The sequence below is a fragment of the Gymnoscopelus braueri genome (genome assembly GCF_963280865.1).
Source record: "Gymnoscopelus braueri genome assembly, chromosome: 2".
NCBI lineage: Eukaryota > Metazoa > Chordata > Actinopteri > Myctophiformes > Myctophidae > Gymnoscopelus > Gymnoscopelus braueri.
Genome location: NC_137604.1, coordinates 9,393,957 through 9,407,522, shown reverse-complemented (window position 1 = coordinate 9,407,522; position 13,566 = coordinate 9,393,957). Strand labels below are relative to the sequence as shown.

General features: G+C 38.2%; 1 protein-coding gene across 5 annotated transcripts in view; it reads left to right on the top strand.

Moving 5' to 3' along the window:
* The window catches only part of LOC308098652 (uncharacterized protein), a 40,279-nt gene extending 27,051 nt beyond the window's left edge, over window positions 1–13,228 (top strand). For all 5 annotated transcript variants that reach the window (XM_080447060.1, XM_080447059.1, XM_080447057.1 and 2 more), the window contains 4 exons: window positions 178–316; window positions 7,761–7,856; window positions 10,972–11,012; window positions 11,156–13,228. In XM_080447060.1, the coding sequence (XP_080303186.1) occupies window positions 178–316; window positions 7,761–7,856; window positions 10,972–11,012; window positions 11,156–11,315 (436 nt within the window). In that variant the 3' untranslated portion in view covers window positions 11,316–13,228. The remainder of the gene's footprint in view (window positions 1–177; window positions 317–7,760; window positions 7,857–10,971; window positions 11,013–11,155) is intronic.
* The last annotated feature ends 338 nt before the right edge of the window (window positions 13,229–13,566 follow it).

The window sequence follows — 13,566 nt, the reverse complement described above, 5'->3', positions numbered from 1 at the left end:
GTCTGTCTGCTTGTCTGCTTGTCTGTCTGCTTGTCTGTCTGTGATATCTCTGTCTGTGATATCTCTGTCTGTCTGTCTGTCTGTCTGTCTGTCTGTCTGTCTGTCTGTCTGTCTGTCTGTCTGTCTGTCTGTCTGTCTGTCTGTCCTGTCTCTGATGTCTGTGTCTGTCCCTAACAGACAGTTGTCCAGTGAACAGGCCATGCTGCAGCAGTCCAAGCAGAAGGAATCTGAGTCTGAATCACAGAAAGAGGCCTTGACTGAAAGGCTGAAAGCAGAGGAGGAGGAGAAGAGGAGGATACTTGCTGACAAGCAACAGGTAAATAAAGACACAATGCATTTCTAGGTTTATCAAATCTACACACTGCTTAAAGTCACACATCCATGCATTGGAGACATACAGTAGATCATGAGATACTAGAAATTCGGGCCGCTATGCAGCAACAACCTCGAGAGTTCGACACCTACGTGTCACTGCCGATGTGACAGATATGGCCAAATATGGAGATCTGTGTGTCTGTCAGTCCTTGTCCCTTTTATGGCCATATATGGAGATCTCTGTATTTGTCAGTACTTGTCCCTTTTATTCCCATATGGAGATCCCTGATATCATGAGTACTGTATATAGTCAAAGTATAAACAGACTTTGGGTTATGTGTTGTACAACAACAGTCATAAAATACCATATTCATTACCAACCACCCACAATCAATGTTCCCTATAATTTTGTATCTTCCGAGCAAACACTCCAAGCTTCTGAGCTCAACTTGAGCAACTGCTGAGCAACATAGACGAGTGCACTGTGTACTGTGGTCATGTTAAGTTATGGCTTATTCAAATCTAATGACAGAATAAGTAATAGCGGTTGGATTCCCAGCAAGCATCAGTGACGTCTCAATTGGGGCTAGATCCAGTCAAACCAAGACTATAGCCAGATCTGGCCCAGAATATCACCTGATTTCAACCAAAATAATTCCTGACCACGAAAAAGGACGTCCTGGATGAATCAGAGAGAGTCCGATCGAGGCCAGATCAAGTCAAATCATAACTAGTCAGATCTGGCCCAGAATATAACCTTATTTCAACTAACATAAATCCCACAGACAGAATACTTTACCACTGAAAGCTTCTTGAGGCTAATGAAGTAGTTGTAATATTGGTCAAATCACATATTTTTCAATCCTGATTTTATTATTGAAAATCTGATAATTTGACAGTCTTACTAGCCTTCAACTAATTGCGTTGATTTACAAGCTGTTGTCATAAAACAACATTCTGAAATCGCGAGGACAACACTGCATCTGATGTCTGCATAGGTGCAGTGGCTTTTCCTGTGGGTTATTTTTGTATCAAAAGGGGTCTGTTTATTATTAAAATATTTGATATATCTGAATGTGTAACTACCCTAACGTATTGCTGGGGGTGAGCTCTAGGGGGTGCTCAGGGGGTCGGCGACCCCTTAGCTCTGACACTATGGGGGCTGGGGTTCGCTCCGTCAGTGGCGAGCCGTTCTCAATAGCCTCTACCTGCCTGCTTTGCATAACATTAGGCTAATCGAGAAAAGCCATGGAATTGAATTGAATGTGTTACATTCCTCTCACAATGAGAGACAACAGTCTCTGCACTGCAGAGTGTGAAGGGGATCGCTTAGCAGAGGACCCAGTTCTCTGAGACAAGACAAAGACAAGTTGTCTGATTATTTTAACTACTTATGTGTGGGTGAGTCTATGTAAAGGGCTTTTATATAAAACTAAAAGGAAAATAAAATAATTAATTAATTGAAACAAAAATAAAAACAACAAATTAACAATGCAACAAAATAATAAGAAATATAATTCCATTAATAATCACATAATAGCCACATAGCCACAGCTGGGTGGGGGTACACCCCCGCATTCCTAAACCCCCCCACTCATACACACCCCCATTCCGAAAACCCCCCCCCCCCACTCCTACACCCCCCCATTCCGAATTTTTTTTTCGAAATGGGGGGGTGTAGGAGTGGGGGGGTTTTGAAAACTTGGAATAAACCCTGCCATTCCGAAAAATAGATATAAATCCTATCTTTTTTTCTTTCTTTTTTTTGTGGGGGGGTGCATATGGGGCACCCCCCCCCCCTGAAAAAAAAAAAAAAAAAAAAAAAAGTTTTTCTTTTTTTTTTTAAAGTTTTTTTTAATTTATTATTATTATTATTACAAAATAATTTGTGGACTGAAAAAAAAAAAAGTTAAAAAAAAAGTTTTTTTTAAAGTTTTTTATTTTTTTATTAAAAAATAATTTGTGGACTGAAGTTGGTTTGCTTCCACAATCCATAATGATGCAGAGATACATCTTATCTAACTTTTTTTTTTGTTTTTGTGGGGGGGTGCATATGGGGCACCCCCCCCCCCCCCCTGCAAAAATAAATAAAAATAACGTTTTTGTATTTTTATTTTTTTTATTAAAAAATAATTTGTGGACTGAAAAAAAAAAAAAAGTTAAAAAATAATTAAAAATAAAATAAAGTTAAAAACATTTTTTTTTAATTTATTTATTTTATTCAAAAATAATTTGTGGACTGAAGTTGGTTTGCTTCCACAATCCATAATGATGCATTTTCGAACTAAATTAATTAGGCTATCTGCACTTCCACCATGGACAGACAGCTAAAACAACTCACTCACATGATTCACTTGAGCTGAGCCCTGATTCAATCAGATCTACATCCTCTTCTTGCATGAAATTCTTGGACGTCGGCCAGCCAGAGGCGGGCCCCGGACTGGGATGCAAGTCAAAAAATATTTTTAAAAAAAACAAATAATAATAATATTTATTTATTTTTATTCAAAAAAATTGTTTTTCACCGTTTCAATTGAAACGGGTGAAACATAGGAAAGGCCGCCACTCTATCTATCAGTCATGAATAAATTGTCTCCCCCATACCGACGTAGTCGATCCTTCATGGCACCAACGTCAATTTCCGATCCATCGACCATATCTGCAGTCTTCTGGCGCGGCTGTTCTAAATCTATCTAGATATCTATCTATCTTTCTATCAAACTATCTATCTCCAGCAATGTACCGCTCAGCAACATAATAGCAAATAGCAGATCTACAAGCTCACAACAACTGTTATTGTGAGCTTGTAGATCTGCTATTTTCAAATAATGTATGCGTTTGTATAAAATATGTCTGAATTGGTTAGTGATTCATATATATCTGCGATGTGTAGGATTATTATAATTATTATTATCATATTACAATTAAAGTAAGCGCATCGGGAGTGTGATTGAGTGCGCTTCCACGGCCTGGGTCTGTCTGTCTGTCTGTCTGTCTGTCTGTCTGTCTGTCTATGTATCTATGTATGTATCTTGTAGATCGATCTGTCTACAAGCTCGGTTATTGTGAGCTTGTAGATCTACTATTTTCAAATAGCGTATGCATAAAATAGGTCTGAAGTGGTTAGTGTATGGTTCATAATATAATAATTTATATCAGACAGACAGACAGACACACAGACAGACAGACTGGTTCAGTCCATTAATGTTGTATTAGGAATAATAAAACTAATATTATTATTATTACCCTTATTATTATTACCCTTATTATTATAATTATTACCCATATTATTAATATTACTACAACTACTATTACGCTATTGTTATTATTATTATTATGCTATTATTATTATTATTATTATTATTATTATTATTATTACTAGTACTATTACGCTATTATGATTATTATGATTATTATGATTATGATTATGATTATGATTATTATTATTATTATGATTATGATTATTATTATTATTATTATTAATATTATTATTATTACATTAATGTTGATGTTCTGTCACAGCTCACTTTTGCGCACACGTTGATTGACGGGTCAGTAATCACGTAGGCCTACTCAGAGACGCTCACATGCTCAGGTTTCTCAGATGTTTTCTCGCTAATTAACCCACTTGTCACATCTCACATGAATAGTATACGCATCAGTGGTGGAAAAATTACTCAAATGTTTTACTAAAGTAAAAGTACCAATACTGCAATGTAGAAATAGGCCTACTCTGTAACATGTAAAAGTCAAGAATTCAAATTTGAGTAAAAGTATCCTACAAAGCCCAAGTATTGGTATCAAAATGTTCTTAAAATACCAAAAGTAAAAGTACTCGTTATGCAGAAGGTCCCATTTCACAAGTTTTCAAATGTATAAAAATCCTTTGAATAGCAGATCTACAAGCTCACACAATACAATTATTTATTTGATTTATTTGACGCAGAGAGAGAGTGAGAGAGAGAGAGAGAGAGACAGAGAGAGAGAGAGAGAGAGAGAGCGCGAGATTTGTGAAGCTGTTGCATTTGACCAATGAAATGAATGAACCTCTGGATACCTCCGTTTGAAGATCGCGCAAGAATGAACAGCTAAACTGTTGATAAATAGATAGATAGATAGATAGATAGATTGTAGGCTGTGTGGAAATAACTGCAGTGTGTATTTATGTAGTAACGGTAACAGCCAGAATAGGGGGACACCAAAACATTCTGGGCACTAAGGCTAACTGGGCACCTTGGACGAGTGGGCATTAGGGACATGTGGACACTTGGAAGAGTGGGCACTTAGGGTGGATAAGAGTGGGCGGTAGGGAAATCTGGGAACCATGAAGACTGGGCACCGGGAAAAAATTGTGTTAATAATCAATGTTAATAAAGAATACAATCTCACAGGCAATGCACATAGTGCCCACTCTCCCTGGTGCCAAGATGTCCCTAGTGCCCACATATGCTGAATCCAATTAATACATCAGCAGAGATGAGAATTACGTATCTTCCCGACCGACCGACCGACAGACAGACAGACAGACAGACAGACAGACAGACAGACAGACAGACAGACAGACAGACAGACAGACCCAGGCCGGAAGCGCACTCAATCACACTAACCGATGCGCTTACTTTAGTTGTAATATAATAATTATAATAATCCTACACTTCGCAGATATAAATTATTATATTATGAATCACTAACCAATTCAGACATATTTTATACATACGCTATTTGAAAATAGCAGATCTACAAGCTCACAATTACAGTTGTTGTGAGCTTGTAGATCTGCTATTTATTGAACAACATGTTGCTGAGCGGTACATTGCTGGAGATAGATAGTTTGATAGATAGATAGATAGATAGGTAGATAGATAGATAGATATTTAGATAGATTTATAGACAGACAGACACGCCTTTTTTTTTTGGTTTCATTTTTTTCATTTTTCTTTTCTGAAACCGCTCCATTAGCGGCGCTAAGGTGGAGCTTGGAGCTTTGGGGTCCATAGCTAAAACCCCCCAAAATGTCAGCCTACAGTGGGCTGTATATATGTACAGTACACGTTGTGGAAGTGCAGATAGCCTAATTAATTTAGTTCGAAAATGCATCATTATGGATTGTGGAAGCAAACCAACTTCAGTCCACAAATAATTTTTTAATAAAAAAATTAAATAAAAAAAACTTTAAAAAAAAATGTTTTCTTATTTTATTTCTTTCCGGGGGGGTGCCCCATATGCACCCCCCCGCAAAAAAAAAAAGTTAGATAGATAGGATTTATATCTATGCATCATTATGGATTGTGGAAGCAAACCAACTTCAGTCCACAAATTATTTTTTAATAAAAATAAATAAAAAAAACTTTAAAAAAAACCTTTTTTTTTTTCTTTTTTTTTTTTCTTTTTTTTTGCGGGGGGGTGCCCCATATATACCCCCCCGCAAAAAAAAAAAAAAAAAAAAAAAGATAGGATTTATATCTATTTTTCGGAATGGCAGGGTTTATTCCAAGTTTTCAAAACCCCCCCACTCCTACACCCCCCCATTCCGAAAAAAAAATTCGGAATGGGGGGGTGTAGGAGTGGGGGGGGGGGGTTTTCGGAATGGGGGTGTGTAGGAGTGGGGGGGTTTAGGAATGCGGGGGTGTACCCCTGGGTGGCTATGTGCACATGCCCGCGCGCGTGCACGTGCGCGCGCCGTGACGTCATAAAATAGAGCCCCCATAGCTCAAAAATCCACAGCTCACCACTGCACACTGATCATGTGTTTGTGCACTGAACACGTGTGTGTTGCTATAATAAATAAAATAGCTAAACCAAATAATATTAGTTTTAATTAAGAACGTGTACCATTAAAGCCAGGATTATGGCTTTAATTGTACATGTTCTTAATCAGGGTTGATAGCAGGAGTAAAATTACAACTCACGGACCATCCAGTCCGGGAGGAAAATGCGATCCTCTCTTCTATTCCCACAGCTTGGCCAGTGGCCACCAAGGTTACGTTAAATCCCTGCAGTTCAGTCACTTTTACTTTGAAGGGGGAAAAAAATCTACTGGTAGCGACAGAGTAACCTAAAAAAGTGTGCAGATCCCCTCCAGGGTTGCCTATAGCCTAGGATCCTCAAAATTTGGATGACAGTCATAGCCAATTGGAATTAAATCTATCACACACTTACTGAGTGATACATTTTCATCACATGACTCCAATCCAGAGAAACTATGTACCAATTTGTGTGACTTTTGAACAATATTTGAAAGGAGGACTAGCAAAAAGTGTATTTGGAAGAAAACGTGAAATGTTGAAAACCTAGCCTGGCACAAATGGCCAGGGCCTATATTTGGAGTTGCATCATGATCCAAGATTTTGATTGTATGACCTACGGTTCAAGAGTTATTGATGCCTTTGTGTGTTTTTGAACTTTTTATTAGTTGTGTACTGGGGAGGGGGGGTCTCTTAGCATTGCATTGAATTTGATCATTGTTACCCTTTTCTTAACTTTTTATGCCATGTAGCACTTTGAGATTTGTGTCAAATATAAAGTGCATTACAAATAAAATGTATTATCATTATTATAAAAAATGTATTAAGAGTTATAGGCCAAAACGTGAAGCAGGCTGTAATAGCGCCACCATAAGGCCGATTTGAAAGAACCGGTGCAATCAATATCAGCCAGTGTCTTGTATAAATGTAAACGACAACTTGTTCAAATGCGCCCAAAATGGGAGACACAAACCCAGATTACGTTGTGGTGGCGGCTTTCAGTGATGTTCAGAACTAGGCCAGATCACAGCCAATATGGGGTCGCTTAGATGACATAATTTCCAGGACGTCATTTAAGCGACTCTTTAATCGCGATGACGTTCAAATCATCCCCATATCGGCCATGATCTGGCCTAGTCCTGAACGTCATGATGACGTTGTTCGGTGACGTTCAGGACAAGGCCAGATCACAGCCGATATGGGATGATTTTGATGTCATTTCCAGGACGTCATCTAAGCGTCTTTTTCATCACCCACACTGGCCATAATAGTGGCTGTTTAAGGTCACCACAGTCGTGGGACGTCACCTAAACGGCTTTTTCATCACCCACACTGGCCGTCTGTCTGTCTGTCTGACTGTCTGTCTGTCTGTCTGTCTGTCTGTCTGTCTGTCTGTCTGTCTGTCTGTCTGTCTGTCTGTCTGTCTGTCTGTCTGTCTGTCTGTCTGTCTGTCTGTCTGTCTGTCTGTCTGTCTGTCTGTCTGTCTGTCTTTCATAGAAGACGCCTTGTTTGCATTGAACCCTTTTGTTATGCCTCCGTTAGCAACAGCTATGGCCAGAGGCGTTGTGTTTTCTGGTTATCTGTCCGTCTTCATTAATATGTGTTTAATAGAGCCATAACTATTACTGAAATAGTCTCTTCCTTCCTTCCTTCCTTCCTTCCTTCCTTCCTTCCTTCCTTCCTTCCTTTCATATGTTATAGCTGGAAAAGGAGTTGGGCAGTTTTAAGGCAGAGCTGGAGATTAAGAACATCGATCTGCAACACAAAGACAAGAAACTCATGGAAACGAGGAAACCGGTGAGGGAAAAATACACACATACACACACACACACACACACACACACACACACACACACACACACACACACACACACACACACACACACACACACACACACACACACACACACACACACACACACACACACACACACACACACACACACAAACGTGCACACAAACGTGCACACACACACACACACACACACACACACACAGGTGCACACATGTTGTAGCAGACTGTGCCTTCATTTGTGCCCCCAGGAACACGGGTCAAGTAGGGGGTGGCCTAGCAGTGGTCCACAAAAAACCTCTTAACCCGGACAGTGAACCCTGGTTCCTTCTCCTCCTTTGAGCTGTTAATGGCCAAAGTTGGACGCTCTAATCCTTTTTAATGTATTTTAATGTATCGCCTCCCCGGTCCAAACAATTATTTTTTATCTGAGTTTAGTGATTTTTTAAACTCTATCATCAAATTTGAGAGAGTCCTGATGTTAGGTTATTTTAATTGCCACATTAAGGACACTACTAACAAATGTGCTTTTAAGCATTTCTGAATATTTTAATTTCAGTCAGCATGTGTCAGGACCCACACACATAAAGGGAAATACTCTGGACCTTGTCTTTTCATTAGGTTTAGACATCCACGATGCCTGTACTGAGGAACTCTCTGTGACTGATCATTATTTTATTTCTTTTAATCTGTCTTTTAATTCTAACTGTTTAATTGGTAAGAAAGAGAAGCATTCACGTTTTTTAAATTAGTCTTCTATGGAGAAATTTGCTGCCGCTTTTGACAGCAGACTAGTTTTAGGACAGCCTTTGCAAATAGATGCTGAGAACCTAACTCTTTTAATTCTCACTGTTTGGTCATTTTAGATGAGGTTGCTTCACTTAAAACTAGATTTGTTCCCTCTGTAAACTCCTCCCCTTGGTTGTCAGAGGCGACTCGCTCCTTTAACCCTGTAAGACCCGGATATATTTGTACTTGCAAAAAAAAAAAAAAAAACTTTCAGATGGTCTTGTAGGAGTATTTTGAAGAGGAAAATATAATGTTTTTTTAAAAAAAATGTTTTGGTAAGTTTTTATGCAAGTGTTGACATTTAGCAACGTTGGGTCTATCAGATAGCAACATTTCCTATAGGCATTTTTATGGATAACATGGCAAATGTGTAATTACTTCACTAAAACAACTTAATGATTCATTTATATGGTTTATTATTTGGCCTCAGATCAATTATGAATAATATTTGGCCTCAGAACAGTATACATTATGAATAATAACACCAATAATATTTTTAAATCAATTTTATTGATATCTTCAATCACGGCGATGAGCGGGTTTGGTCAGTTGGGGCAGCTGAATGTCTGCTGGGCGGTCAGTGGGTTCACTGGGTGATTCGGGTGGTTGGTTTTCTTTGGACCCCACGCCACAGTCCTCTTCATCTGACTCTTCATCAGTCTCATTGATGTCTATGTCAACATCACTCTCTCCGTTCATCACGATATCCAGAACATCCCTTGCTGTGAAGCGAGGCCCTTTCTGTTGTTGTGGCATTCTGAAATGAAATAAAGACATACCATTAGTACATTTAGTAGTGCTTACAAGTTCTTACACATCACTGCTCACAACATTTCACAAGTCATACAATCCTGTCTGGCCAACCTATTGTTTGATGATGATTGCCCCTAAGTGGTCATCATCATTACATTGCCCCTAAGTACCCACCACCCCTCGAATGAATAATGAACAACCCCCACAACCCCCCAAAAATTACCACATTGGTCCAACTGTCCTTGTAGTATTGAAAGAAAATTAAACAAACTGAGAAATAACAAGGGAATATATTGGTTAAACTATGGTTGAATATGTATTGTTTAGGGGGAAAGAGAAACTTTGGGTGGACATTTTCTGAGGCTTACAGCTCAATATATCATATATATATATATATATATATATATATATATATATATATATATATATATATATATATATATATATATATATATATATATATATATATATATATATATAGTAATGCAAAGTGGGGGAAATACACATATAACTGTTTAAATCTATTGTGAAAACTATATATAAGGCTGAACAGTAGCAGGTGAACATTAGGCCTACCCTTGTATTTTTTGCAACCAAGAGGGCCCAACGTTGACCAAAAGCAACAAGTATGAATCATGCTATAATTTAAATTTGGGACATATATTTCACAATAATAACATATGTACATGTTCTAGACATTGTAATGTTCACCAAAACAAATATTACAGGCATATTACTTACGTTTTTGTGAGGAATATCTTCCAGAGAAAAAAGAGATCTGTTCCAACAGAGATTTTTCAAGTTGTGATGATTCCTTGCTCTGTGGGGGGTATTTATATGCAAATATCCTGGCCAATGGCATTGTAAGACTAAACAATAGGACCCAATGAGGATTTAGAGGTGAAAAAATAACAGAAAAACAAATTATTTAAACTCCTTTCTTTATAAAATATAATTGTTGCTCTAAAGCATCGCTGGGTCTTAGAGGGTTAAACGGAGATGTCAAAAAGCAGAGCGCCTCTGGAAAGCCACCAAGCTCCAGGCCGACCGTATTATTTTAAGATAACTTTTAATCCAGTACAATAACTTTGTCAAGGATGTGCGAGCTTCTTATTTTGCCAATATTATAGCAAGCGAAATCCCCAAATCCTTTTTAATACAATTAATAATATTGTCAGCTCTCCCCTTCCCACTGTCCCAGTATTCTCTAACAAAGTGACTGTAACGACTTCCTTTTATTTTTTGTAGACAAGTTAGACAAAGTTAGAGCAAATATTACCCCTCCTCTCCCCTCATATTTCAGTCAACAATGTTTTGTCAAATGTGTGTGTGTGTGTGTGTGCGTGCGTGCGTGCGTGCGTGTGTCCATGCAATGGAGACATACAGTAGATATGAGATATAGAAGCTATGGACAAGCTCTCATCAGAGATTGAGATATAAATCATAATTGTCCTGATCAAAATAATATTGTATTTTCAAATGCGTACTGTACAGTATATATGACTGATGTATCCCTTTTGTGTGCGTGTGCGTGTGCGTGCGTGCGTGTGTGTGTCTGTGTGGGAAACGGTCCAACAGGAGAACAAGAACTACAAGGACAAAGACATTGCTCTCTCAAAGTATGTCTGTCTGTCTGTCTGTCTGTCTGTCTGTCTGTCTGTCTGTCTGTCTGTCTGTCTGTCTGTCTGTCTGTCTGTCTGTCTGTCTGTCTGTCTGTCTGTCTGTCTGCCCTGTCTCTGATGTCTGTGTCTGTCCCCAACAGGCAGTTGTCCAGTGAACAGGCTATGCTGCAGCAGTCTAAGCAGAATGTTTGGAAGTCCATCAAACATCTCTTCGATTTCTTTTATGATATTATTACATTTTTTTGTATTTTTTTTTATTTGTTTACATTTGTTTTCTTGGTTCTTGCATGGATACGATAGTAAAACTAGAAAAAGTGCTCCATGGAGCACAGGTCTCCGCCAGGTCAGGTGTTATTAGTATTATTATGGGCCAGCAATGTTCGGAATTTGCCAATCAGGATGGAATATGAAAAACCAGATCACTTGATGACTTGACTAGAGAGATAATGTGTACCTGTTTTGCGTGATGTTTGGACACAATTTGTATAGGAGTAATATAAAAAAAAACAATGTGCAAAAATTGGCCTCCTGGTGGCGCTATAATAGGGCAATGTTAAAAGTGTGGCATTTGTTCCTCAACCTAGTGCAAATCTGCGTGCAAAGTGTCACCACAATCGGACACTGCATTCATGATATGCTGCATTTTGTTCAAAACAGGCCACTCCTGCAAACTTTAGATGTCAATCTTAGCCAATCAGGATGGAATATGAAAAATCAAACACAGCCGTCTTGATCACATAACTATAGAGATCATGTGTACCGATTTGTGTGAAATTTGGATACAATCTGAAGGAGTAATATCAAAAGCTGTGTTTTACATAAGTCGGCCTCCTGGTATAAAAGTCAGCTGTGAAAAATGCAGGGCAAATGTGAGGGTATTAGGGGCTTGTTTGGGGTTATGGGGGGACTTTTGTGGTTAAGGATGCAATGATGATTAATCACATTTTCCAAGTAGCCTACACAACACTTCAAATCAAAGGCTCAGTTGTATTTGCATATTTGAGTGATATATATATTTGTGCAATGTGAGATACTGTATTGTCAACAATATTACTTTTGAAGGTTGATCACAGATGGACTTTTGCTCGTAGGGCTTTCACCAACTAGTCGACTAGTCGACTAAACCACTAGTCGACCTTGTTGGTAGGCCTATTAGTCGGATAGTTGATAAAAAATTTTATTAAAAAAGTGTTTCTTTTTTTGTATTTGCATTGTTTTAATGCCATTACTATTATTATTATCCTCCTGCCATTATTTATATCACAAGGGGGTCAAAAGTATGCCCAATAATAGCCTATTATTGGGCATTAACCCCCTTTTGAGGATCCTTGGAGACGCTGCATGCTGTGCCAGAAGCGCTTCTCTTAAAACGGCATAAAAACAAATGCAGGAGGATAATAATAATAGTAATGGCATTAAAACAATGGCAAAGAAAAAAAAAAAAAAACGTTTTAGTCGACCAGTAAAAATCTCTAGTCGTGAAAGCCTACGTGGTCTCTCTGAAAACAGTCTGAAAAGAGGCCTATCACAGATTGATTGGCATTGGCCCTCAGTTCGCCTCTCATACTCACATCAAACAGACTAGAAGAATGAGGAAGTGACCTCAACATAATTTGTCTTTTATTTGTAAATCTATGTATATAAAATATATATACACCCCCCCCCCCCCCCCAATATCTTAGTTACACCAACATTGTTCATGTGAAGTAATTGATAAAAATTTCGATTTCGTGCTGGATGTCCGGGGGGGAGGGGAGCATGAGCATGAATTCTGTCCTGGGTTCAGGGCATGTCAGACACGCACCGTGTTTCTAAACAAACTATTAACTTCAGCCAATAAATAGATCAAGTAGTTGTTCAACATTGAATTTTATGAAAATTACACTGCCGTGCGAGGTCTCCGTCTTTAGTAAAAATAAACAAAACTAAACGCAATTTTTTTTTCGGTTATTGGGCGGATTGTGTTGTTTTTTTTCCAGTTTTTGGTTACTTTATTTCGGTTTTAGGGTTAGGATTAGGGTTAGGTTAGGGTTATGTTATTTCATTCTTATTTTTGTCTGATTTTAACGATTTATTATCAAAAAAATTATACACAATTATTATTATTATTTTTTGTTGCAAAAAGTGGGGGGTATGAAATCCTCTCTGTAATAGGAGTATGATAATAATAACTACAATAGAACTACTATGCAAATAAAAACTGTACAGAAATGCATTTGAAATTATCTGTATTTACTGGACAATACAACCTACTAAGAGGCCTAAGAGGCTTTGATTTGATTGTCAAGACATTAATTACATCCAATAAGGAGCTCACAATGATGCCAAGTTCTCACTATAAACCCCTTTGTTTCAGAGGATAGACAGACTAATAACAAATATAATGCAGCTGAGAAACTTTGGTCAACTTCATTATGTACTTGCATAATACATGGTCTTTACCTAGTCTACTTTGGATCTGATGGATAGGGTTCTGTGCAGACTGCAGTCCATTTAGAAACACTTGGTTGGACCCTACCTGGTCGTAGTGTCACTGTTGCCAGGTCCATTG